The following is a 26972-nucleotide window of genomic DNA, read 5'->3' as shown; positions in this document are numbered from 1 at the left end:
CCCTTACGAAGATGTATAAGCCCCCCCGGATAAAAATCCCTCCGTTTATAAGTTCTTCTAACACCCCTTACGAAGATGTATAAACCCCCCCGGATAAAAATCCCTCCCTTTATAAGTTCTTCTAACACCCCTTACGAAGATGTATAAACCCCCCCGGATAAAAATCCCTCCGTTTATAAGTTCTTCTAACACCCCTTACGAAGATGTATAAACCCCCCCGGATAAAAATCCCTCCGTTTATAAGTTCTTCTAACACCCCGTACGAAGATGTATAAAGCCCAGGACTTACAAGCGACAGTTGACGGTATTGTGCACAATCGTGACTTTGACAAAAAATTACGAATTGCACAACAGTTCCCAAGCCTTAGCCTCCAGAGCTGGGCGTAAATCTTGCGTGTTCAGGACCGTACCTCGGTTCATAAAACGCTGACCGAAAAAATGGGAAAAGAAAAAGAACAAAAAGTCTGGCAGTTCTACATAGGAAATGGTTAAAATCAAGAGAACAACAGAATAGAAGTCCCGCACATTTGCAGCTTGAGGTAATTAAAGCGTTGTGCATTTCTGTTCCTGTTCAGTTATCAATAACTTGGAAAAGTAAGAGTCTTAAAAATATCATCCTTGAATTTTCACAGATATCGAAACTTAGCCTTTTTAAAAGTAACACAGTAACGAGCTATAACAACTAATTTAAGTCTAAAGGAAAATGTTTATTCTCATTAGTTTTCTCGTCAATGGTGTCTATAAGTTTTAATACTACAATGAGAACAAAGAAGTCATACCAGTCACTTATACTGAAGTGGATCGCTGGTCAATTGACTTTATCACAACTACTTAAACTTAAAAATACCAACCAAAATAAATAAAGATTTTGCCTTTCACCTTGTCCCCAAGGCCTCTCATTAAAACCGACCACGTATAGAGCGGACATTTCGCGACATACAACACTATAAGAGACTGCTTTTCAAAAATTTCGATTGTGCTGTCTTTCTTCATGTGGTTATTTTCAATGAGAGAGGGCCATTATCGCTACATATGACACTTTCCCATCAAAATGTTACTTATGTTTGTTTCCATAGCTATCACAAAAATATATTAAGAGCACTCTGTGCTAGTAAAATTATCTTAACGACTTCAAAAAGAAATTATGACGAAGGTTTAAACGCCCCGTGATAATTTCTCAGTATTAAATTCAATTTCATTCAAAAGCCCATTCATTTTGTTACAAATTTCTAGGGCATTCATTTTCAGGGATAACGCACGAGTATTATACCCCATTATCAATTTTAACCCAGTTTTTAATGACACAAAAGCACGGAGTGATTGGTTAATTACGACTAAAAGGTCGATTCAAATGTTCAAACGCACAGAAACTGCTGTCTTAATGAAATTCTGGAATGCTCAGAATCTTACGATTGCTGATTAAAGAACACACTGAAACTGAGTTACTTGATTCATTGAAAATTATTTCCTTCTCCCCTCAAACTCTAAGGTAAAATCCCCATGTCACCTAATCTTGTGGGAAATAACTAACTACGGACGAAACAGTTCTCGTATTCACCCGGAATATGAACTGACTCTAAAAACATGTGGTCTTGAATTGTAGTGGTCAACTTACTTAATCGTTTGCCTCACGAAGCCTTCATTACATAATTAAGATGTAGATATGTATCGTACAACGAGGTAGTCGTTATAAAAAATCGAGATAGAGTGCGGTTAACAACACGGGAAAACAGAGCGTGATAAATATATCATTCAGCCAGTGATGCAAACAATAAAGACAAACGTCTTGTTAAAAGTTAATTGTTTGTGTTTTCATTTTTTAATCATGTTGAGAGCAAAGAAGTTACGTACTAAAATTAATAAGCCATTGAAAAATATTCTTTCTGCTAGCTTGTATTGTGTACGACAAAATTGTTGTTTATAACCCTTTTACTCCCAGAGTCAATTCTGGAGACTTGTGATATTTATAGTACAAACTTTTGAGGTAACATATTAAGCATGAGACGCAGTGTTTCATCACCCGGATGAAACACTGTGAGGAGAGTTGAAAATACAACGCTCAGCAGTGTATTTTGACGAACTTCGAGGTGTTTCATGTCGAATGCTTGATGTTACTTCTCAAACAAAATGATTTTAGAAGGAGAAATTAAGGATGCAAAAATGAGCAGTTTTTCATCTGATTTCCAAACGCTCATTAAACATTATTTCCGTGGTATTTTCTTCATGAGTTATTAATGAGTTTGAGAAGATATGGTTGAAATCCTATAGATCGTTTTCAGTCACGTGTTCAGCAGCTTTGCAAATTGCTTTGAATAAAAGAAAGTTTTAACATGTGAAAAGAGTTCAATTCCCGCGGGATTTATTTTGTACACAAACATGGCCCCCGATTCATTATTTTGTACACAAATATGGCCGCCGTGACGTCATGTGAAAACGATCTATAGTGTGGCCATTCATATGAAAGCTGTTAGAAGTTTTGTATGTAGTCCTAACACATGATACTTTTTTGATCTAAAAGGTTTTTTTTTTTTTAATTTTGGACGTTAAAACTCTTAGAAGACAAAGGGTTCCTTTTCAAATAGTTGTAGTTATTCCCACGTGACGTCTTGCAATTTCTCACTTAAGTGAGGAACATCGCAGTTGTAGAGTTCGTTGATCTGTTGTATATCGTGTTTACTGAAGAACTGTCTTTGCCCAAACCTCCTGCTTGGATCCTTTATCGATTCAATTGTGTCCTGGTCATTTTGAGAAAATGCGTGATTGTTGTAGTGAAGACAGGACTACAGGAAAAAAGTGTAGCGAGTTAGAGAACATGAACGTCAAAAATAAAATACAAACACAAATAGCTCAGTTTTTCCATTGTAATCATAACCATTACAATTTTAATCAGAAACTTACGGCAGGAGCATTGTTAAGATTTGTTTCCAAAAGAGAGGGACAAATACAGCGTAAGTTTGATGAATAGAAGTTCTTTAATATTACGGCACACACAGCATAAAGTTGTTCTTCTTGTAGTGCTAACTATGTTCGCCGTAGGTTCCTGGTTACTCTGTTTCTTGCAATAAAGCTTTAGGTAAGAATATCCTTTCAGATAGGAGTCTGTCGGCACTCTACTCTATTGGTGCGTCAACTTTCACCAATTTGTTAGTGTAGCATTTTAAGGTTAAATTTGACCAGCATTTTGTGCAGCGAGTTCTACGGTCACGAGTGCCTTCAAACTTGCAGATAATAATAATAATAATAATAATAATAATAATAATAATAAGTATGTGTAATCAAATGGTGACGAGTGGAATTGGACAAAACGCAAGTGAAATTATTCCCTAATTTCACGAGTATACCATTTGATTACCTATTAATATCATGGGTGACGAATTGCGTTAGCAATCGAGGATTTTTGACTTTTTTATCCTGGATCGTATCGATCGATTGTGAACTCCGCTCTCTCAAACGTTTAGAGCTAAAATATGGATTAAGTTTTCAGAATTTTTCCACAATCTACCTCTAAGAATCCTTCTTGATGTGCTCTTTCGTGTGTTCAGTTTTTCTAAAGCGTCTTTTTATGCTCCGACATCTTCATTCATGACATTTTAAAACTTCCTCGCCATCTTGAAACGGAGACGTACGGCAGGTTGCCATGGCAATTTGGTAATTTCACATGTGAAATTACAAATTAACGCTGAAATTTCGCGCCAAAATTAAGGAGTAATTCGTCACCTATGATATTATAATAATAATTTAATTCTTATATTGCGTGCTTTCCATGTAATGATCAGGCGCGCATTACATGATTTCTATCTATAATAGTTTAATACAGGGTATCTAACTAATAATTATTTAAAATATACTATGATAAGATTAAAATATACAACATATGTGAAGATACTAGTAATTATCGTGATAAAAATTAATAAATTAATAAAAAGCTTCCCTAAAGATGTGCGTTTTCAGATGGCACTTATTAATCCCTAGATCTGTAATAGAACGAATCTCACGCGGTAATACATTCCAAAGTGCCGGAGCTGCGACCTGGAATGATCTGTCTCCTAATGTAACCCTACTTCTATAAGTTGGCGTTGCAAGCAACAAAGCATCCGAGGAGGATGCAAAACTAGAGAGCTCTGAGGCTTATTTGCTGAAGTTAGGAAAAAATCTGTCGTGGGATTTCGAAGTTACTTACATTTTTCGTAAAAATGCGGTTTTAAATATATGCCGATATCTCAAAGGTTTTTATACCAACAAGAAAACAAATAAAATTCTCTTAAAGTTCCATGATTATTTATTTGGTACGCCAAAAATCATAGAAATCGGTTTAATCTTTCATTTTGAAAAACGCAAATCAAAAAGATAACCAACACGCACATAAATAGGTTCTAGCCACCTTAAGTAAAACTAAAAAAAACTTAACCCAAGCTTGTCCGCTGCTACAATTAATGACAATGCGAACACCATTAAAGCCTTGTTTTCCACAATACGGTTATCGCAAGCATGGCAAATTGAAAAAAGTAAGTAAGGTATTCAAGACAACTTATCAAAACAACACTGTTAGACTAACATACATAAAATACTTACGTCATAGTCATAAAAATTTTTATTGGCAGGAAGTGCTTCAACTTGTCCTACAGTGTATTTCTCAAAGTTGTGCATCATTTCTGAGGATGATAGAAATATGACGATACTGTGACAAATGGGGCAAAGGTTTCAGTGTCGGATGAAGGGTAAGGGCCTAGGGAGAGGAATTTGTCATGCAGCAATATTCAACGCAGTTGGACCCCTGCCCGGCCCCCCGCCATCATGAATTTGTGGATAGGCCGTGAAATGTATTAGGCCGCTAAGTATGCTGGGATAGGTTGACCGTGTGCTTTTGATAACGGCGGCCATGTTACGTTTGCAATGAAATTGGTTGAGTTAAATCTGTTTGTTTGGATATTTTATTGCTCTTGGAATCACTACAGGCCGTAAGGTTTGGGCTACCAGCTAACGGTGAAATGGGTTTAAACTGCTTTTATTGAAGAACTCGTCTTCTTTGATCACGTCTTTTGAATAACCAAAATTCTCATGGCTATGGAGTATGGTCCCTTAACTTAAAAAATATTTTTCATCGATTTAAGTCATGGCGAATTTTGCTCTCTAAGCGAAGTGACCCCAGCCGAGAGCCAAATAATGAACATGAACATCACATGAGCTTTTTGTTCATAAAATGAATGTATTTCGAGAGCCATTTAGCCCTGTTGGTAAGATTTTGTTTATGTCGGTATTTCATGATCACGCAACATCGTCCGTTATAATTTGAAGGTCGAAAACTTTTGAAAATCATTGAGTCACCCATAAGACCCATTCTCGATCCTAGAGCTGCAATCCTTTTGGTCAGCGCCGCAGATCGATCCGCGGTGAAAGGATCGCAGCTCTGGGAACAAGAATGCCGCAGACCACATACCAGTAATGGTCTGCTCATACGTAGTAGGGAACAGCGGTGAATTAAAAAAAAGAAAGAAACTTGTCGATTGATAAAAAAGATTACTTATCTCACCTGGTTGGATGTTGTCGTAAAACACCTTGATGTATTTATCTCGGTCGGGTCGGGACTGTTCGTGAATAAAGCCAATGGTGTGCATCATTTCATGAAGAACTGTACCCAGTCTCTCGCAGCCGTTACCAATGGAGATATCCTGTTTTCCACCTTGTCGACCCACAAGAGAGTAACACCTACACAGACAAAAAAAAAAAAAACGATTTTCAGTGTTGTGCGGCAAAGCAAAGTAAATTACCTAGCCAATAAATGGATAGCGTTCTGGTCACAGGGCCCCTCGTTTCCTTTAATCATGTGCTCAGTGTAACAAGGGATCGGAAGACTCACAGCGTTATGCCATGAATTCAGGGCACCAACAGGGTACATGTGCGTACAGCAGTTTAAAAACAGATTTGAGTCACCAAGCCAATTTCCCATTGCCCCTTTACCTCTGTTTCAAAGCGAGGCTAAGTGCGAAGCCATTGATTAAAAGATAAAGTTTCATTTGCGCTTAGTATCGTTTTGAAAATGTGAGTTTTTGGAACTCGGAAAAGGTCTATTGGACGCTTACCGCAACTTGTTAGTGGGTGATCTTTTTTGCCTATTCTTGATTTGCAACCATGTGACAAAGTGGCCATGTTGGTGGTCAAAACAATTCAATTATTCTTGAATAATTTACAAGAAAATGGAGTTTAGTTCCCAGAGGAGAGAAATGCTCTTGTTCTTCACTACCAACATGGCCGAGTGACGTCATGTCAAGCAGAACTTTCCACACTCGCAAGGACCATTATAGTTTATTACTCGGGCTCAAATTCTTTAGTATACTCACATGGAAGAATTTATTATAAATCTAACTCGATCCAAGACGATTTCTCTCTTTTTAAGCTCTTCTTCGCTCTCATGAAGCCTTACGTAACGTATACAGGTATACTTGTTGTATGCAGCGACGGCTTTACTTATACTGTCCATCTTCCAAGAATCTGAAAAAGTCAACAAGCGAAGGTGATTCTTAGAAGTAACAGCGCAACATAAATAGGTCAGGTGATCAACTTTCTGTAAACGGGTGGAGAGAGAAGCGACGACCGGAAATACGTCTGCGTTCACAGGCTACGGCGGCCCCAGCAATCGCTACCTTAGAGATATACGGCTAAAAATTTTACAAGTTTGCTCTTTCGGTTCCTACTAAAATACTTTTTCAAAATCAATTGTTTTCTTGTTAACAGAAAGTTGAGCTCCTGACAAGCTATTGAAAAAAGGTCTCTACTGCATGGAGGACTACTATCAAATAAGACATGGGATAAGATATCCCCCCTTCTAGGATTCTCCTAATATAATTCTCCAGCAAATGGTGACAAACAACACAAAAACTTCTTGTTAAAGCGTTTCAAGGTAAGTTGAGGAAAAGCATCTCAACGAGGGCAATAAAGAAATATAATTCGCTGCTATTAAAAACTTTTCTTACCTCTCTGTATCTCATCAGATAATGTGTATGGTACCCTTACAGTTCCATCGTCTGATGCGGGCCACAGGTATGACACATCGTTGATGGCATCTCGTTTATCAGACTCGCCCGTCACCCATGATCGCAAACGCTGATCCATCACTATATCTCCTTCAAAAAGATCTATAGTAGGGAAAATAAAAGAAAAATGAATAAATCTTTTTTAAATTTTCAAATAATGTAAAACTGACGTTCACCAATCACTGCGAGCAATGGACGCGGATTAAAACAAGAGCCAATCAAAAGCATACATCAGAAGCAGGCATCAAGCGGGGGAAAACTCATATAAACGGGTTTCTCATTGGTTAAGAAATATGTCGCCAGATTTTACACCCAATCACAAAGCGTATCAATTCGAAACCAAGGCATTCACGAGCATTCATCAAAATGCTGGCGACACTCAATCGTAAACAGCTCAACTTCAAGGTCACACAAAAATAACTTCGAAACTACCAGTGGTGACAGTTGTCAAACAGGTTCATAAAAGAGCAGAACTTTGTTCCCCACCCCAATCCCGCTTAAGACAAATTCCTGGAATAATTACCTCCGTTCTTTGGCAAAAGTTTCTTTATTCTGGCCTTTCTTTGTTTTTCTTCCTCCTCCTTTAAAGCCAGATTATCCTCAGCTGTTCCCACACCATCAACAATTTGTTCTGCGAAGAAAACAATTATAAAGTGACAAAAACAGGGATTACAAATTGTTTAAATACAATTTCAACTAAATGAATACAATTTCGTTATTATAAAGTATTTATGTCACAAAAGCTTCTTTTAAGTACAATTTTGAAGTGTCAAAACAATTATTTTAACTATTTGGGATAGGATTGAAAAAATCCTGACTCGCAGAAAACAGACTAGTTAGCTAGAAAGAAATGAAAGAGTAAAATGACAAATTTCTCTATTTGCAGCAATTTGCATTGACGTAGAAGGACGCTTTCGCTTATCGTCATCGTTATTGTTCTCGTTTTGTAGTTTTTTCTTTGTGCCTTCGCATTCATTTAATCTCTCACTAACCTTTCAACGTCTCATGCTGGCTATTTTCACGTAATTTATCAAAGCCGTTCTCTTCATTGCTGACGTCGTCTGTCATATATGGAGATTCTTCATCGTCTGTTTCTGCAGATTGAACAAGTCGTGATAAACGCTTACTTTAAAGAACGGTCCCCAAGAAACAGTTAGCTTTGCCCCCCGAGAAATACAATAGGGCCATTTATACGAGGAAAAATAAGACGCGTCTTACATAAGACGCGTCTTAAATAAGACGCGAACTGTACCATTTATACCAGGGTGTCTTATCTAAGACGAGAACAGCTCGTATAAATGGTTCGCGTCTTATTTCTGTTCTTGACTCGTTTTCAATGTGAATGTTGCCCGTAGCAACGGCAATCCAACGTGGCGCGCCAAAAATTAACGCATGCGTACTATGCGTTCGCGTCTTATTTAAGACGCGAGGGTCATTTATACGAAGTTTTTCTCGCCTTAGCTAAGACGCGTCTTATCTAAGAACAGGTGTTAAGGGCTGTTCTAAAATAAGACGCGTCTTAGCTAAGCCGCGTCTTATTTTAGACGAAATGTGCCGTTTATACGGAAAGTTCGCGTCTTATTTAAGACGCGTCCTATGTAAGACGCGTCTTATTTTTCCTCGTATAAATGGCCCTAATGTTTCCTAAAGTGGAACTGAGGGAAACATCGATATCTGAGGGAGAGGCAAAACTAACTAATTTCCCGAGGAAAAAAACGTCTACAAGTACATGCAGACGGCGACAGTTGCGAACAGTAACATTCGTGGGTAACAGCTCAATAGGGCCATTTATACGAGGAAAAATAAGACGCGTCTTAAATAAGACGCGAACTTTCCGTATAAACGGCACATTTCGTCTAAAATAAGACGCGGCTTAGCTAAGACGCGTCTTATTAGACAAGACATGCTTGTATAAATGGTACAGTTCGCGTCTTATTTAAGACGCGTCTTATTTAAGACGCGTCTTATTTTTCATCGTATAAATGGCCCTAATGTTACCCTCTGACATTAAAGGCTCAGAAAGTTTTGGCGTGAAACAGTCTTGTTAGATGCATGTGGCCTCAAAGCATCCTATGTGAGCGTGCGCGGATGGGGAAAAAATTTAGCTTCATAAAATGAATAAGTTATTCTAGCCAGCGTAACAAGCGTTTCCGCGCGAGTTGAGTTTGCTACGCAGGCTTAAGTTATTCGCCAGTTTTGAAAAGGACACGCTCACTAGCCATGAGAAAAACGTAAACATATATCAATCGCCCATCGACAAAAAAAACTATGAGCTTGCTGTAGTCTGAATGTAATCAGTTGTTTACCCGTATTTTCTCCTCTGGTGAGCTCACGTAATAACAGGTCATGAATGCTATCTCTTTTCATTTCTCCTTCGTCTTCTTCAACATTCTGGAATCTTCGCCTCTGCATTTCTGACAGCGTGCGTTTTTCAGCTCCTGTTGGGGCGAATAATGTTTTAACACTTCAGTGGGGAGCGATCAGCAGTGTCAATTCTCCTGGGGGGTACTGACGGGAATGAGAGGAAGAGGTAATTTTCTCACTTCCCCCTCGATCCCACGCTGTGTGAGATTCACGTCCGCGCGGAGATCATTCTCTTGAATCCACGCAAAGCACAAAATAGGTAAAAAAAAAAAAAAAAAAGATGCCGCTTTCTCATCTTACCGAAATATATAAAAAATTACCTTCAAATAGCAATTCAATTAAGAACAAACAGCGTTTAAAAATCAGTGCCGCAAGTAATTATCTTCATTTCTTGTAAGACGTTCATGAGTGGGCCTCTGTTTGTAAAGGAAACGCAAAACTCAAAATCCTCAGGGAAAAACTTGATGATTTATTTCGATTACTGCAGCGAAAATCGCGCGAAAACTGTAAAAGTATTATACACCTTCAAGAAATTAAATAAAGGCGAAAACTCCGCTAACAGGGAGGTCACTCAAGTTCAAAGATTGAACAGTAAAAAAGGGTTTCGATAATCTAACTTTGTAGAAAAACCTTTCACCGGAATCGAAAATTGATTTCCTTTAATTCCCTTTAGAGGGTGCCGCTAAGAAACAAAATAATTTACATGAACAATTATGGCATACCTGATGCCGTTGTTGATGAAATGAATTAGAAAAAATGCTTTAGACCAAATGATGAAGAAGCTTTATAACAGCGCGTTTTGAACGGGAAAAAAAAATTCAAAAATAAAATAAAGCCTGGACGTAGCGTCGTATTTGGTTTTACCCTAAGTGGTTGTGTTAATCTAATTTTGCAGGAAAAAGCCTTAAGGCTTAATATTAGCCACCTGGATTTAAGGGGAACTGTTCGTCACTTTCGGTCTAAATGAATTTCTCTGTTCCGCTTAGATGTTGTGGGTAAATCGATTTGTTTTTTGCTAATCACGTTGTTTATTTATCACACACCATGTGGTTTCTACGGCTATCATTGGTCTCACTTTAAATTCATGATTCTCGATTCAACGTAATTACAAAGTTTTTTGCAAACTTTTGAAGCAGGCAGCAGTACAAGAAATCACCGTTTAATAAGTTTGAGCGTAGGAAAGTTGGAATTTTTTCGCGTTGGCCACCTTTTATTATCGAAACGGACGAAATAAGTTAAAGAAGCGAATGATGTTAATCACAAAATGCAGTGGTGTGCCTTATAGCATTTAATACTATTTCTTATCGGTTATAAAAACCGAAACACTCGAAGTTTCAGTTAGTACAATCAGATGTAAAAGGAAGTTTCTATTTTCACCAAGACACCTGTCAAAGTCTTGTTTTGTTGAGACGGATATGGAGGGAATTCCTCCAAAATAAAGAAGGAACCTATCAGGGCAGAAAGATTAAACAATGCTGCCATGTATGGTCCGCACAGGGTGTGAAAAAGTACTACATGTAGTCTCTCTGCTAATTCTGCATCTAGGCTGAAGAAGCTATCGACACAATTAGGAAAATTAGCCGTAGAAATCAAATCCAAAACATAGCTGCAGTAGCGTTTAAATTACTTCAAAATAAGTTTGTTCGGTTTATTTACCTCTCATTACGAAATTAAAATCCCTCAGCTAAATACGAAGATGTGTTTTTGTACACGAACAGCTCTTGATCATGAGCGATTAGCACAACAAGGTGGTTCTTAAACGTCTGAGTCCATGGATAAAATCCTCAAGAATAATCATTTAAATAAAAGCTCCTAGTTACTGAGCAATGAGATTCCGGGAAAAAAATTGAATCCTACACTCATGTACTCCGATCGTTCGCTGATTTAAAGAAGCGAAAAGGAAGCGCTGGCGGCAAACTCATGCCCTCAAGAGAGGATAGAAAACTAGCCACACGAAATCTATCAGTGTTGAATCTTCCAGGCAAAACATAAAATAAATAAAATATATCTCAAGATTATAGTGTCGTCTGGAAAATTTTGTATTCCCATTTTATTTTGTTGACCGTATAGAATTTGTGAGCATCATCGAAAGAGAAATGAAACGCGGGCCAAAATAAGCTGTTTTGTAGAACAACAAAAGGTTTTATTTTTTGGATTATCAACAATCGCAACCGAAACTGGACAAAGTACATCTGTTCAGCAACAGATTACCCTACTAGCAGGGTAGCAGCAGATATACAATTTGACATTTTGGCTTCGAGTCACAAAATATGTTTAAAAAAACGAAATTTAAACACGTAATTTTTTTTTTGTCGGACTTGGTTTCGACTTCCAGTTTATAAGAAGGATCAGTTGCGACTTACAGCGGGCGGTAAAATACAAAAATTAACAGCAAGTAAACCTTACTATTAATTTTATTAATTTTACGATCCGCAGCAGACACTGAGAGACAAAACAAAATACATGATCACTTATGAGTTGGTTGGTTGATTTACAATGTAATACAAGCTTTTTTTCTCGGTGATACAGCTTTCAGATCATTAAGCGACAAGAATACGTTTTTTCTTTCTTTCTTTCTTTCTTTCTTGAAAATCTAAAACAAAACCTGTTTCAGAAAAAAGAAAACGAGAAAAAGAAAATTTGGATGTGCAAATAACAAGAATAAGAGTCGCAGTTCTCCGTCAAAACAGTGCGCTCTCGGGAGAATGGAAATCAGTTTGAACGGTACAGTGTTAAAAACAGGATAAGGAAAATCGGTTTTCTGAGTCTAAGTTCGAAAAATCGCTGTTCGCAATTCCTCTGGGATTCCTCTGTATTAACAAAGTAAGATTATTTTTAAAACAACAGCACGGTACGACAGCTGCATACAAAATGATGCAAATGAACTTCAACTCAAAACATTTCGCCTCTATTTCCTGTCTTAGCTACAAAATACTGCAAAGTAACTTAAAAGCGGGACAAAAGAGTATACGCAAGAATTCACTGGAGACTTAAACAGCTGTAGTGTTCAAAAATAAAAGTTTTTATGGACGGGAAGTGAAGATGGAACGACGAGATAAATCATGCGTAAAACTGATCGCTTGTAATGTCGTAAATTAAAAGACGAAAGTTCCCTTAAGGAAGTTCAAAAAACTTAATTTTGCGGTGAGGAAAAAAACTGAAAAAAGTACAGAGGCAAATAATAAAAAATACGACAGCTTGTAGATGATTCAAAGCCACAAACTAGAGACGAAAGTGTGTCATATAACGTCACTGCATCCCGAAATGTACTTGATGGACGCATAATGGCTGATGAGTTATTTGCCCGTTTTACTGTTCGCGAATAATACAGAAAAGTATCGCAACATTAAAAGCTCTCACCTGTAAACTCCGCATAGCCATCATCGTAGTCATTTTCATCGTGAAATCCGTGTCCTGTGAATGACAGAGTTAATAATTAGTACTGGGCATGATCTCGAACAGACGCGTTTGAGTGGCTTCAACCAGAATACACCGATAACTTTACCTCGTTTAAACCCAAAAGCCTTCCCAAAACTGGCTTCACGCGTTAATACCGGCAACAAAACGCAAAAGAAACATGACAACACAAGCGATCCCTCAAAAAGTCTCCACATACTGCTCTCGATTTCTCCGAGTCAAACACTCTTCTAGCGCTCTGGGTTTTCAACCCTCTTCATCAAGACTTGAACGTCGATGCTAATTTTTGATTCGGGGTCATTTGCATAACAAACCAGTAAGACCAAGCATATCTGATGTGTAAATTACCCCTGTGTTTCATAGGAACACGTCAACCATACAACTATTCGAATTCTCGGCCCCCATCTCTCTAAAGAGTCAGTGGCCTTCCCTATGTTCTCGCTTCGGTCCGGTATGATTTTTTTCTTCCCCAAAAAGTACATTTTTATTTTCAAGAGGTGGAAGATCCAAAAAGTCTTTTTTGCAGTCGTCTTTTGAGGAATCACGAAAGATAAAGCGAGCGTAAATGTGGCAAGAACCAACTTTCTGTTGTGTTACAATAGATCACATTAGTCAGTTTTGGCGATAGAATACTGACCATTTTTTGACCTTACATTAATGTTACGAGCAGAAATTCAACGACACTTCACTTAACTGACGTATTTTGAAAATGATTTGTTGTTTTTTTTTACAGTTTGTCGCTGTCATTTCTTTTCCTTTCGAGATTTCAGCCAGGTTAATTTATTTTCAAAATATTACATATGATCTTTTGAAATTTAAAACAAATGCCGGATAACGATCAACCACGAAAGGGTTAATACCTAAAATTGCTCGTACCTTAAATTAAACTCTCATGAAAACCGAGGGAAACAAATTATAATACTGCAGCTTATTATCAGCTGAAAATACAATAGCTGTCAGAAAATAAAACATTTATTATTTTCTTTCCAAACAAGTAACGCTTTTTTGTTGGCAGAAAAAATACACCATTTCTCTTTGTGAAGAGTAGAAAAGATTACAAAACCGCCTTCTTAGCTTTTAAAAAATATGCTAATCAAATGCTAAATTTTATCTTCGATAACCCTAGCCTATATTTAGAAAACCACTTACTTAAAAAATACAGAAGAGGAAAAAAATCCCTATTAAAGGCTGGTTTAAGAATCTGAAGAATATCACGGCCGGTTACGGATTTACGTAACATTGAAACAAGTGCTAGAAATCGCAAAGCTGTTCTAAGTAATTTTTCTAAATTAAGCAAGAAGATAAAATATTCCGAAAGTACTTGTCTTTCTTTACAATATTCTTTACGATATTACTGATTGCTTTATTTAGTCAGATGTCTTTTGATTGATAAAGTTCCTCAGCTCTCATTCATTCCTGTTTCTGTCACAACCAACGGTCTCTTAAGTTACCGCTAGGGAAGCGAAACAGCTTTATAGCTGTAGACTGTATTGTAAGTGATGATATTACCGTATCCTGGGCTTTTCGTGCCGAATACAAAAATTTATATTATACTGTTTGCAGCGCGAGCGTGTTCCCTTGCCGTATTACAAGTAAACCGATTAAAATGTGATATATAAACATTATATTTAAAATCAAAGCTTTAAATGATTCCTTCTCCAAACGTTTTAACTGCCGTGGCCCTATTAATTATAAGACGCTGTTGAATCTTGGTCTTTTACTAATTTGTTCTCTCCGAAATATCATGAAAATTCACAAAATGAATTGTGAGTGTTGAATTGTAAATTCAACTGACTAATATTTCTAGAAAAGGTAGAACCATGGAAGATTTAAGGCAGATTACCGGGTGGAATCGCCTTTAATACCTTAAAAGTGGTCCGTCACAAATGATCTCAATTTCAACTTCTGTATTGATAGCGACTATAATATTTAATCCTTTTTCAGTAAATACAAGGTTCTTATATAGCTCAAAAAAGTGTTCTCTATAACGCATCTATCAGTCGGATCTATGAAATAACCGCTGAGAAATAAACCTTCTTCTGACTTCAAATTAGAAATCTTTTATCTTCAACAAATTTGCCAGTTCTTAATTAAAATGTTTGCCGCTTAACATGTATTTAATCGTTTCTTATTGCATATTCAGGAATCGCATCAACATAACCAGATGTATAGCTTTTTAATACCCTCAGGCAATTTTACTACAGTCATTATCACCTGGCCTTGACGTTAGTAACTTAGAAGGAAAAGTCATAGAATCAACCACAACACTCCAGACAATACGCGGTATGCCTTAGGGGAGATTTTACGGACTGTACTTTTTTTCCTTTAATGACCATTTTCTGCATCATAAAAGACAAAATCTCCTCATATTAACCTCGGTTTCAGTTCTATCCAATTAGGCCCTGCACGTGATCGCCGCCTCGTTCTCGAGAATATACCACGCACTTTCATTCCCTCCCCCACCCCCAACTCTTACGTTCAAGGTTTTCAATCGCATGACGCACTTTCTCGTTTTCTCCCTTTTCAATTCTGCACATGCCTGCCGGAAAATCTAGCTCACCATACACAATAAAAAAATACTGAAAGACATATTGAAAAGCCTCGTCTTGTAGGCCATCAGCCAAAGAAAACTGCGCTATTCTAATTCAAAGAAAACCTTACCGAGTAACGACAATCAGACTTGAGTCAGTCAAGCCAGGTTAACACTTTCGTTCCAGGATCCCAATTATTAACACAGAATCGAAACCCATGACATAAAATACAACAGAAATCTTACCTTGTCTTAAATAAGAACGAGGAAAGTATCTAAAACTAATCGCCAGCGGAAGAGACGAAGAAACCAAACACAAAAGAAGAATGTGAACGGTATTCATCAAACCCTAGCTGTGACTTCTGTGGCCTCACTTGGAACGACGTCGGTTTATCCCAGCCTGCGGTATTCTAAGAGATCTTCAGCTCACTGAGCTGTCTGTTTTGCGTACCATGAAACGATCTGTCTTTAAATCAAACAGTCTGTACGTTCTTTAACTGTGAAAAAGGGTCGATCCTAAATGCCTTTTTGCGTGACAGTTTGAAATCCGATATAACTCTGACGTCTCGCAGAATACGGGCGGGTGTCAAATAGCTCCCTTAAGCAAATGCTGTCGGACAAAGTAAAGATCTCAAGCCAAAACCAACTTATTTCTTCCTTCAGTAAACGGCAAAGACGAACAGCAAAATGTAGCTATTTGGCTGTCCTTTAATCAGTATAATTCACTTTCTAGAATTTTATACTAAAGTGAAATCCTATTGTAAAATTCCGAGAATGAAAGCAGTCCATCCCTTGCCGTATTTCCGGGAAAAATAAGCGCCCTAAAAAAATAATATATATAACTTGGATGCCACGGAGGCTTAGCATACAAGAGTAAGCTGAGGTAGACGTACAGACCCCAAAGCTAACTACAGTATGTAATAATCTCCCAAGTAAAATAGCTACTCGATATTTCTTTCTGGATGCTGTAGTGTCATTTCGGGAACCTTGTTCTTTCTTATCTGTTTGTTAACATTCTCCAAACCAAGGCATAAATTGTTGAGCACAAATCAGTGAAGAAAAATCTCAAAGATTGATAAACTAAAGATAAAAGTTACCGCGTGGAAGTAAAGGGCGCAAGAAAGAACGGCGCGCGCGAGGAAGACACGCGCGCCCCGTTTTTCCTGCGCGTTACTTCTAAGCGCCTGCTACGCAGGCTACTCTGCCTTAACCGTTTTCAGATAGCGTTTTTCAAAATAAACTGCAGTGTTTTCCGGATTTGGCCAGTCTCGAATAACTCATGCCTGCCTTCTGTTATACACTTTCCTTCGACCGAGAAAGGAGAAGTACACCTCCCAATACTCTGATAATTATAAAAGTGGACTCTTATTCAAATCACCCTAGAGGAGACGGGATAGACTGCGTACCTCATAAAATTGGTTTTTGTCTTACGATCTTCATCTCGAATCTACGGCCTCCGGTGCTTTACCTTTAGAATCAGTGACTGTAAAGATGTCCTTAGGCCGGAGAGACCTTTTCATACAGCGGTGCTTTACACAGTTAGGTTAGGGACAGACCCGCTGGGCTGAGTTGTCTGTGTAGTCAGAGCTATGTGTCTCCCAATTATGACCTGTTATATACCCGGGTTTATTTTTTAGGCTCGATTGCCAGCCGTCTGAGGAAGTCAGGTATGCAACCTGATCACGGTCGCAAAAAAACGGTCGGTAACATACGTTACGAGCAATATCATTTTTTGAAGGCCCAGTCGGTTTCTTAAACCAGTAAACGCAAAGAACCAACCCTTAAACTTGTGGCTGTTTCTCCACTTGGGGAAAAGAAACTGACGATTACGATGACGATGATGACGACGATAATGATGAGATGAAACTCATAAAGGATGAAACAACACCTTTTTTACTTAAAGTTATTGTAAAATTACATGCCTAGTGTGCAATACTTTATTAACCTTCAAGACATCGATTGATGTCACTTAAAACAATCCATTTATAAATAAGATTGAGCTGGAGCGGCGCCTGGACTGAAATACTATTTACATTCTGTAGATGGTTATTTAGAGTAAGTTTCACTCCTTTCTGATGACGTAATGTGATGCAGATAATGCGTATTTTCGGCTCAAATTTCTCTGTGTCAACTGCTTGAGCCAAATCTCCACGGTGGCTAACTCTAGCTTCATATTCCTGCGCGTATCTCCAGCCAGGCTGTGTAGCGCGAAACGAATAAGACTTTATTTGTATTAATGTACATTGATACTTTATTCATACGGAGACCAAAGAGACGACCGTGTAAGAATGTATCTAATGGATCTAGTGTTGCAGGTCTCCGTACTCTGATGAAGGTACTGGCCAACTTGTCTTTTGGTCTTTTCAGGCCAATTGAACAGTCTGTATGAATAGGTGTCTATAGTATAGTGGCATAACCGTCAGGCCCACGGTAGAAAAGGAGGTAACATGAAATCTGATATCTCTGGGACCAAGTGAACTGTACGTAGACTAGATAACCACAGGTGCCTTGAGGAATTACTTTGACTGTCCTTTGCGCGTGACCGCAGAGTCGACAGTTTTCGAATTCACCGTTGACAAAACATTATAATTTTCATCAGTTTCACTTCCGCTATATCACCCCTTTACGCACAGCACCTGCTTGAGCCTGTGAACAACATCTAAGAGGTCACTCTGCGCTGCCATGACGTCATCGATGTCCTTGTAAGCCATTGGTGTTTCGTCGATGACGCCAGCGTCCTTTCGACATTCCACGCCTTCTGTTGCACGCACGTGATCTTCAATTGAAAACATTTTCCTGGCTTTGGTTCGCGACATGGTCCTCCCAGCTCCGTGACTACAACTAAGGAGAAAATTACCACAAAAGAGAATGATTAAGCATTCAAACTCCTATTATAGAGTTGGCAGGTAAAACGTTAACTGAGGTTGCAAATAAGTCGACTACAGACAAAGCGTATTCGCTGAAGTTGATTGACCAAGAATCGAATCTGAGGGTGGTGTTGGTGACGACAGCGACGACGATGATGATGGTGACGACGAAGATAATATGGATGGCTATGATGATGATGATGATGATGATGATGATGATTATGATGACGAAGATAATATGGATGGCTATGATGATGATGATGATGATGATGATGATGATGATGACGAAGATAATATGGATGGCTATGATGATGATGATGATGATGATGATGATGATGACGAAGATAATATGGATGGCTATGATGATGATGATGATGATGATGATGACGAAGATAATATGGATGGCTATGATGATGATGATGATGATGATGATGATGATGACGAAGATAATATGGATGGCTATGATGATGATGATGATGATGATGATGATGGTGACGACGAAGATAATATGGATGGCTATGATGATGATGATGATGATGATGATGATGATGACGAAGATAATATGGATGGCTATGATGATGATGATGATGATGATGATTATGATGATAATGATGATGAAGTTGATGATATTAGTGCTATTATTTATTTTAAAAACTCACGACGCGCTTTGCTTACGATAAAAAGCCAAAATTTAGTCGTCAGTTAGACAACCGGCTACCTGTGAAATGATTCAGGGTTTCCCTTGCCTCTGACGATGTAGGATCGTGCTCCCATGGACCCTGGTATAATGCCCAATTCACCATCACGAGCAGAAACCTTATGGGAACAATCATCATCATCAGTATCATTATCACCATCATCATCATCATAATATATAATATTAATATTAATAATATCGCTGACATACTAGACCACAAAGCAAATACAGTGGAACCTCGATATAACGAACCTCTATATAACGAAGTCCTCGGTGTAACGAACGATTTTCTTTACCCCAGTAATAGCAAGATATATGAAAAAAAAACCTCGATATAGCGAACACATTTTGCCAGTCTCTTGGCTCTTCGTTAAATCGAGGTTCCACTGTAGTATATATTTTTTTTTAACAAGGCGAGTCCTTGTGTTAAATGGACTAAACCATGTAGCAACAAGAAATGCAAGTACCCCGGTTCAAAAGGTCGAAAAAAGCAACTGAATGACATGTCTGAAATCATGGAGTAGTTGACATAATCATGGTATTTGAAAATTTGAATTAACAAGAACCATAGCACAAGAAGAAAAACACAAGCATATCCCAAAAAACTGAATAAATGCAGGCAGAAAATTCCTAACATAGGTTCTTTTATTTTTTGGCCTGCTTTTGGCTTTGTTTTTTTGTTTGTTTGTTTTGCTAACAAAAATTTTTTGTGAACATTCACTGAACCAACAAAAAAAGGGCTTTTTGAGTATTTTTGTAAAACACCAAATTTTAGTATCTTGTTACTTACTGCCCCTTTTCTTGTAAGAAACACTTCTTTTCCAAAATGCATCTCTAAATTCACATAGTTATGGTGGCAGTTAACAGCCTTGCTAAATGGGTCCACTTCAAATTGTGGAATACTGCTACAAGAGTGAGCTGCCTTCAGAACACTTGACATCATGATATCACGGTTTACACGGGCAAACTTCTGTGCCCATGTCACCGCAAACACATAATCCTCAAAATTCTTTGTGCCCTCTTTGAGGTAAGCCAGATCTTTATCAACCTATTCAACAAAAACAGAATAATCTTTATCAAATAGTTTATCTACTATTCTACAGCATTTTTCCTTGGTTTTTATAGAACCAGAACGGTGATGAACCTAAAAACAGTGTCCCACACGCTTTTGTCCGTAGGCTTTATGGTTATGGAGTTACACATACAGTATAGTACAGCTCAGAACTAAGAGACCAATACAAACCAAGTGCACTGTTCTCCTTAACATGTTCCAAAAATGCTCTTGTTTTGGTTATTTACTATCACACATTTTTGCCTTATAAGGCTTCTATAATTAACCCTGATTGGCTGAAGGAGTGAAAAGTGTTAACCCTTGATCAGCCTGAAGGGTGAACAGCAACAAATTTCTTCTTACAAAATTTTTGTTCAAACGGTATATATCAATAATGCATGGACAACAGTGGGAAGAATATGTGTTTTAGGTCAACATTACACCCCAAATAGTAAATGATCAAACTCTTTTATCCAACATTAAGTTGGAAGAGCATGTATGACTATTTAAACAGTTCCGTTAAATTTGCAATCAAATGGCCAAACACCAGCCAAAAGCAACCACAACCACAACCGAATACACACAACAATTTTGGCATTCATGTACCTTTACTCGTTTGTCCAGTTTCATCATATCATTCTTGGCAAGTTCAATGTACACTGTTCCAATTCTGTTGCCAGGACCACGTGACCCAGAATGTAACATAAACCAAACTCTATCTTCTTCATCAAGACACGCCTACCAGGAAACAGAGATTACTGACAGGAGATGAATATAAGCTAATAATGCCAACCCTTATCAGCAATATATTTAAAGATGACTACTTCCTGTCATTTCCTTGTGTTAATTACAACCTTGATTGCAAAAACACTTTTGCCCTGATTTATTGAACAGACCCTTCCACACTTTTTTTTTCAACTTTAACATGGACAAGCTAGGAAAAATTCATCAATTCCGCCAGAAAGAGTGCCTTTAAATTTGTAACATTGCCAACTTTGAGAGTGATTTGTTGAAAACTAAAGAACATACAGTTCCTCAAAGTCGAGAAATTTTATAGACGTTTTTGTATGGGTGGGTGGGGGGGGGGGGGGAGGACACCAACTTGCCCCAAACCATACGAACACCTGCAAATATCTTTGCTCACTTAAGACTTGCCATCAAACTTGGCAATTTTACTAATACATTTTAAGGCAACCTTCCCAGTAGTGCCGATGGAATTTTCTGTAACTTGTCTCAGTCAAAAGTTGAAAAAACAGCAAAAGGGTAAAATACCACTCAACAGGTCAAAATTTCTATAAAAAATTGCCAAAGCAGGGATGGTAACAAAACCCATCATCAATAAAAGTAAAACCACATCCCATACTCACATTACCTCAATAAAGTGGTTTCCAGTGTCTAATGTTCCAAGATGATTCATGTTATTCTGTGCCTTGGCCATCGGTTGTCGACTACAGATGTATTCATACTCTTTCTTGAGTTTGTCCCACTCCTTTACGACGAACTGTGGAATGTCACTTGACTTCCATGCACCAACATCACCCTTGCGACCCTAAAAATAATAATTTATTATTAACTTTGTCATCATCATCATCATCACCATTATTATCATCATGATTGTTATTATTTTCATTTTTGCCCTGACCCATACATTTTTTTTATGATTCTTAGACTAATGGTTTAATAATGAGTGTTTCTTTCTATATACACAGGAAAAAATAACGGATTCCCATTTTTGGATATTTTTGGGTATTTAAAGAATACCCATAAAAATCCCAAATTTGGCAAAGTGAGACAAGTCCCAACCAGGGAATTCCCAACCAAGTTCCCAGATTGGGACTTGTCTCACTCTTCCAAATTTGGGATTTTTGTGGGTATTCTTTAAATACCCAAAAATGGGAATCCGTTATTTTTTCCTGTGATACCGCTATCACCTATCATGATTAGTTGAGTGTACATGCTAGCTCCTACTAGTTCCATGACAATTAGATGGCAAATCAAACACTAAGTAAGAGACTTCGTTTTATAGAGAAAGACAGGTAATAGCGCACATCACACAGGGAATTTTTGGTGATTCCCAAAGTGGGAAAAAAACAGGAAATTCGTAGGGTTTTCTTGGGTTTTGGTTGTAATTTCCCAAATTGGGAAAATGCTACCAAAACCAAGATTGGGTTCAAGTAAACCCAACAAAAACCCGCAAATTGGGATTTTAGTGTACCAACTTTAACCCAGGAATGGAGTTTTCGCGTCCCATATTTATCCCATTAATGGGATTTTACCAACCCACAAAAACTCCAAAAATGTGATTCAATTGTCCCAGTTGAACCCCAATAGTGGGTTAATACTGGGCCATCTGAAACCCAATGTAGGAATTATATTGGAACAGTAATACCCCAACCATGGGTTTTTATTGCCCCAGGTAATCCCCAATTAGTGGTATAACATTGGTCCACTTTTATCCCATTAAAGGGATAGTATTGGACCAATTTAAACCCGAAGTGTGGGAATATATTGGGATAGTTACGCTCCAAAGATGGGTTTTTGTTGCCCCAGTTGATCTTCAATAATGGGATAACATTGGCCCACATATTTTCTGACTTATGGACTTATGAATGTAATTGTAATCAATCAAGCCGCCTTTAAAAATATTGGTCCAGTTGTAAAACGCACAAAAAAGGTTCGACAATATTAATATGGTTAACAGTAACATTTATTTTAGATGACAATGCAGGTGTCAATTCAAACTGGTTGATTGTTACTAAACAGGTATTTAATCTTTATCTCTTTATATGTAAATATAACGTGCAAAAATACAATATCATTGAAAACTGTATCATAAAAATATATTAAACTGTTTAATTTAAGTTCATTCATCAATCATAGAGTAATGCAGATATGCAGAGTCATATTGTCGAAGGCTATTCCATACATTCATCAAACAGCTCAAATCCTTTATGAACACATCAAATGTCCCTTAACTTCATTTTCATGGTTAAGAGCAGCAACATTTATATCAGAACCACTATGGTATTTAGTTATAGCTAGGTCCTACCTGGGAAAAAACAGCGTCAAGTCATAATTATAATAAATGAACCAGTCTCTTGTATAGTTTTTACATAGCGGACGTGTCAGAACATTCTTATATTTCCTTATACATCGAAGTCTTCGATTTCAATATTCCGCCAGAATATGATTATTCTAATAGATTCCGTGGACGATTTGCAGCAAAGACCACAGTCATCTGTAGAAACAAAAAAGGTGGAAACTTCATCTATAAAAACGAACAAATAGCACCCGACAAGAGACGATCGAGCCTCGTACGATCTCAACGGAACAACACGAGTTTCCACACATACCTTCCTCTTTAATGCGCGATCCAGCTCAGTCATTGTTTAATAGAAGACGATTTTGAAACAAGACAAATGTAAGCAACCTCACAAGTGAATATTTTGCGTTAAAATCTTTGGATGCATTCATTATAAAGACAATCCGTTTGCAAACCACTGTTGTACTGCACAGAAGTCCGCCTAAAGATTTGAACCAAGAAAACTGATCTTGTACACATTTCTATTGGTTCAAAAGCCGCACGTGATCACGCGTCACTAAGCGGAGGCCTGGACGCCAGTTCAAGTACCAAACATGGCGGCAATTCGACGGCACGATGAAGATTGTCTGTCTTTGAAAGCTCTAACTTGTGGTCCGTTTCAAAGTTAAATGCACTATGCCGACGCTCGCGAAGAGTAAAGCAGTGAGAAGAAAATATTGCATTGTTCTCCCAGGTGAGGGAACCTTTGAAAAAAGGCAGCGGGCCTATTCACAGATGCGGCGAAAAATGTAGTTCGCCGAAAACTCCATACAAAGCAATCTCATTAATCAGATTGGACTCGAGTAACTGGTTAAATTTCAGCTCTCAACAGAAGACACCTTGATATCGAGAAGAGTTATGCGCCTAGTGGGATCATTCATAGTTAATTATATTGAAGCGGCTGCATGCGATCAAGTGCATGCACTGAATTACCATACTTTTGGTTTTCAAATAAGCCAATGAAACTTAAACTGTTTTGTTCTAAACTTAGCAGATATGATGTTTGGAGAATTAAACTTTTTAAACATTATTTCAAGAGCAATCTGTCATTTCTTTCCAGACTAAATTCAACATTTGGGAAGATTTACTAGTTACCAAACATTTTGTGTATGAAAAATATTATTCTTAATCCTTTTCTGTTTTTGGATTGAAATTTATTCAATATTTCCCATAAAAGAATATAATAATAAGCCTAACCCTTACATTGTAATGCTAAGACAAGATTACTGTATACTTTCCCACCCAATATAATAGTAATAATAATAACAAATCTAGATTTAATCAAATCCTTTTCCAAGGTGGGGATTTCTTGTCCCTTTCATTCTCCAAAATTGGGAATAACATGCTGCAATATTTCCCAACTTGTGGAAAAATAGCCCCATTATTTTCCCATATTTTGGGAAATAAACCCATTGGTTTCCCAATGTTGGGATCTTGGAATCTGTATTGCATATTTTCCCAAACTAAACACGGTATCGGGAAAACGTAACCCTAACTTTAACCAACCCTTTCCCAAGGTGGGGATTTCTTGTCCCTTGCATTTCCCAAAATTGGGAATAACATGTTGAAATATTTCCCAACTTGTGAAAAAATAGTCCCATCATTTTCCCATACTCTGGGGAGAAAACCCATTGGATTCCCAATATTGGTATTTTAAAAAATATTTTGCTTCATTTCCCAAAGTGAACCCAGCATTGGGAAAAATAAACCCAAACTTTTACCAATCGTTTCCCATGAGAGGAAAATGTTGTCCCAACCATTTCCCAATAATGGGAAAAATCCCCAACACTTTCCCAGTTTGGGAATTACAAAAAGTTTCCTGTGTCAGTGACCTGTGACCATCATTGTTCTTGTGACAGTTTGTTGAAGTCTTTGATTTATTGTTTTTTCTTCTTACTCACATTAAAAGATATATATTTCTTAACTTTTCTTGATATTTTCTGCAATAAATGATTTCACAGTATCATTTCCAGCACCAAAGGTTACAGACCTGATGGGTCCGCCCATGTGGTACAGCCTGTTCAATAGCTGTACGAAGGTTCTTCAAGGAATCTGGCAGTTGATTTGCTGTTAGTGTTGTCCTTACTGCCATCATTCCACATCCAATGTCCTGTGTAATATATTCAGTCTTTTTGTTACGAAAAGATCGAGCTCTGGCAGGTAAATTCAACAGATATTTATTTTTTAGCAGTTTACTCAAAAATGTGCAACATACAGCTCAGAGAGAATGATGCAAGAGCCTGTGGTATGATGTCATACACCACAACCTGGAATCTTTTACTTATAGATACAGTGGACGCTGTAGTGAGTGGACACCCTCAGGATGCAAAAAAGGTGTCTGGCCAGTTACGGGAATATAAAGATACAGAGTTTGTATTGTAGTTGACAAAAACAGGGTTTTGTGAAGGTGGCCTTAATTAGAGCTGTCCGATCTGCTTACAAGAGTGTCCATTTGGAGAGCTAATCCACTGTAATTAACAAAAATAACTTCTTGGCACTTTTACTATGTAAGATCAACTATTAAGACAGTAAGGTGGGGAATTTGAGCAACATTCTTCACTGCCATAAAATTGTGGAAATTTGAACAACTTCAGCTTTGTTCAAGTGACTGGCCATGGGGTGGTGAAGAAGGGTTGCCCAAGGGTTTTGTTGATCTTTAAGTTGAACTGGACTTTTCTCTTGAATGATCTCATGAGAAAGAATCATACCATATCTACATAATTAAACACCACGGCGTTGATATTTCTATTGGGTATGGCATCCAGGGTGGCATTTTTGGGTCTTTTAGCTTCCATCTGTAGCATTTATCAAGGGCGGCATAAATTTAGTGAATACGGTATTTATTACACGGCAAAAATTACAGTTGTCAAATCTAGACCATACCACTCCAACAGCAGAGGGGATGATGGCACCCACAGTCGGAACCACACATCCCACACAAGCACCTTTCCCAAGATGCATATCAGGCATAGCAGCTACATGGGAATGGACAATTGGCAATTTCGCCAAAGAAAGAAGTTGATCCGTTGCATCTTTCTCAACTGGAACTCCCTTGACCCATGCTTTTACTGGTACACCTTTCTACAAAAAAATATAGTAAAGCATATATAAAAAAGGCGCTAAAGAACTTTACAAATTAAATCCAGGAAAGATCCAGTCAACATGAGTCGACAACGCTTAGTTTCCCACTGTTGAGATCGATATGAAATCATGGACGAATGCATTTAAAAAGCAAAATTATATGCTTTACTTACGTTCTTTTCATCGCCGAGAATAATGTAAGAAAAACTTCTATTTATAATCTTTCTCAGATAAATCCCTCGCTGCCCAGGAGAGTAGAAGAGCAGCCTCCATTGGAACATGGCGATCGGCATACAAACCAAAACACTGTGTCCCAGTCCTCAACAGGCCATGGGAGAGTGAAAGGGTGGCGAGGGTGAGAAATACCATTCTTAAGAGCACTTACTGAGATGAGCCAGTTAAATTAATTTCATAGGAGCACTTCATGGATTTTTGCAGCGAAGTGCATAATATGCAGTTTTTCCCAAACAGCCCCTAGGCATTCCTCTATTTCAGATTTTGTGAGTCAACAAATGGTGTTTTCAGCTACAAAAGGATTGAAAAAGGTCTGTATCCCCATTCTGAGTGCATTTTGTAACAAATTTTTTATTTTACGCAAAGTGCTCACAAGCAGATAAAAAACAGGACAAAAGAGACTTGTTTAGAAAGAGAAAGGTAACTACTCTCGTAAATTAACGAATGTATTGAGGGGTTATTAATACAAAAGAGAAGCGAGTGGTAAATATTTTAATTATTTGCCTGGCTCCTACTTGTAGGCTCGATTATCAGCTGCTGTTCGGGAAATGAGCCCACACTCCTGCGTAAAGGACTCAGAGAGTGGTGGAAATCGAGCCTAACCTACTTGCAGACCAC

At 37.9% G+C, this 26972-nt stretch overlaps 3 protein-coding genes and 1 long non-coding RNA gene across 6 annotated transcripts in view; all 4 read right to left on the bottom strand.

Moving 5' to 3' along the window:
• The window catches only part of LOC140949281 (uncharacterized), a 178400-nt gene extending 174878 nt beyond the window's left edge, over nucleotides 1-3522 (bottom strand). The window contains exon 1 of the mRNA XM_073398514.1: nucleotides 3503-3522. The gene's annotated coding sequence lies outside the window, so the exon portion shown is untranslated. The remainder of the gene's footprint in view (nucleotides 1-3502) is intronic.
• Nucleotides 687-15887, bottom strand: LOC140949279 (hatching enzyme 1.2-like). 3 transcript variants are annotated; one of them, XM_073398507.1, is made up of 10 exons: nucleotides 15589-15887; nucleotides 12756-12809; nucleotides 9338-9469; nucleotides 8024-8125; nucleotides 7555-7662; nucleotides 6972-7133; nucleotides 6339-6489; nucleotides 5531-5706; nucleotides 4573-4652; nucleotides 687-2780 (listed from the first exon to the last, which is right to left on the bottom strand). In XM_073398507.1, exons 1-10 carry the CDS (start codon nucleotides 15683-15685, stop codon nucleotides 2589-2591), a joined length of 1254 nt encoding a protein of 417 aa, XP_073254608.1. In that variant the 5' UTR covers nucleotides 15686-15887; the 3' UTR covers nucleotides 687-2588. The 3 variants fall into 3 exon arrangements, with proteins under 3 accessions (XP_073254608.1, XP_073254607.1, XP_073254609.1); XM_073398506.1 differs by lacking the exon at nucleotides 15589-15887 and adding an exon at nucleotides 12901-13158; XM_073398508.1 differs by lacking the exons at nucleotides 8024-8125; nucleotides 15589-15887 and adding an exon at nucleotides 12901-13167.
• Nucleotides 15888-17406: 1519 nt separating this feature from the next.
• LOC140949247 (RNA-splicing ligase RtcB-like) lies at nucleotides 17407-26406 on the bottom strand. The gene is made up of 8 exons (XM_073398474.1): nucleotides 26294-26406; nucleotides 25923-26120; nucleotides 25030-25149; nucleotides 21330-21506; nucleotides 20564-20695; nucleotides 19697-19954; nucleotides 18928-19025; nucleotides 17407-18183 (listed from the first exon to the last, which is right to left on the bottom strand). The coding sequence occupies exons 1-8, from the start codon at nucleotides 26399-26401 to the stop codon at nucleotides 17958-17960; spliced, it is 1317 nt and encodes a 438-aa protein (XP_073254575.1). The 5' UTR covers nucleotides 26402-26406; the 3' UTR covers nucleotides 17407-17957.
• Nucleotides 22647-23798, bottom strand: LOC140949249 (uncharacterized). The gene is made up of 2 exons (XR_012167102.1): nucleotides 23311-23798; nucleotides 22647-23195 (listed from the first exon to the last, which is right to left on the bottom strand). It is a non-coding gene; the product is annotated as an uncharacterized lncRNA (long non-coding RNA).
• Nucleotides 26407-26972: the final 566 nt, after the last annotated feature.

Source organism: Porites lutea, chromosome 9, assembly GCF_958299795.1.
Source record: "Porites lutea chromosome 9, jaPorLute2.1, whole genome shotgun sequence".
In the NCBI taxonomy this organism is placed as follows: Eukaryota; Metazoa; Cnidaria; class Anthozoa; order Scleractinia; family Poritidae; genus Porites; species Porites lutea.
Note: the sequence above shows the minus strand (reverse complement) of the source record. Positions and strands in the feature narration are given on the sequence as shown.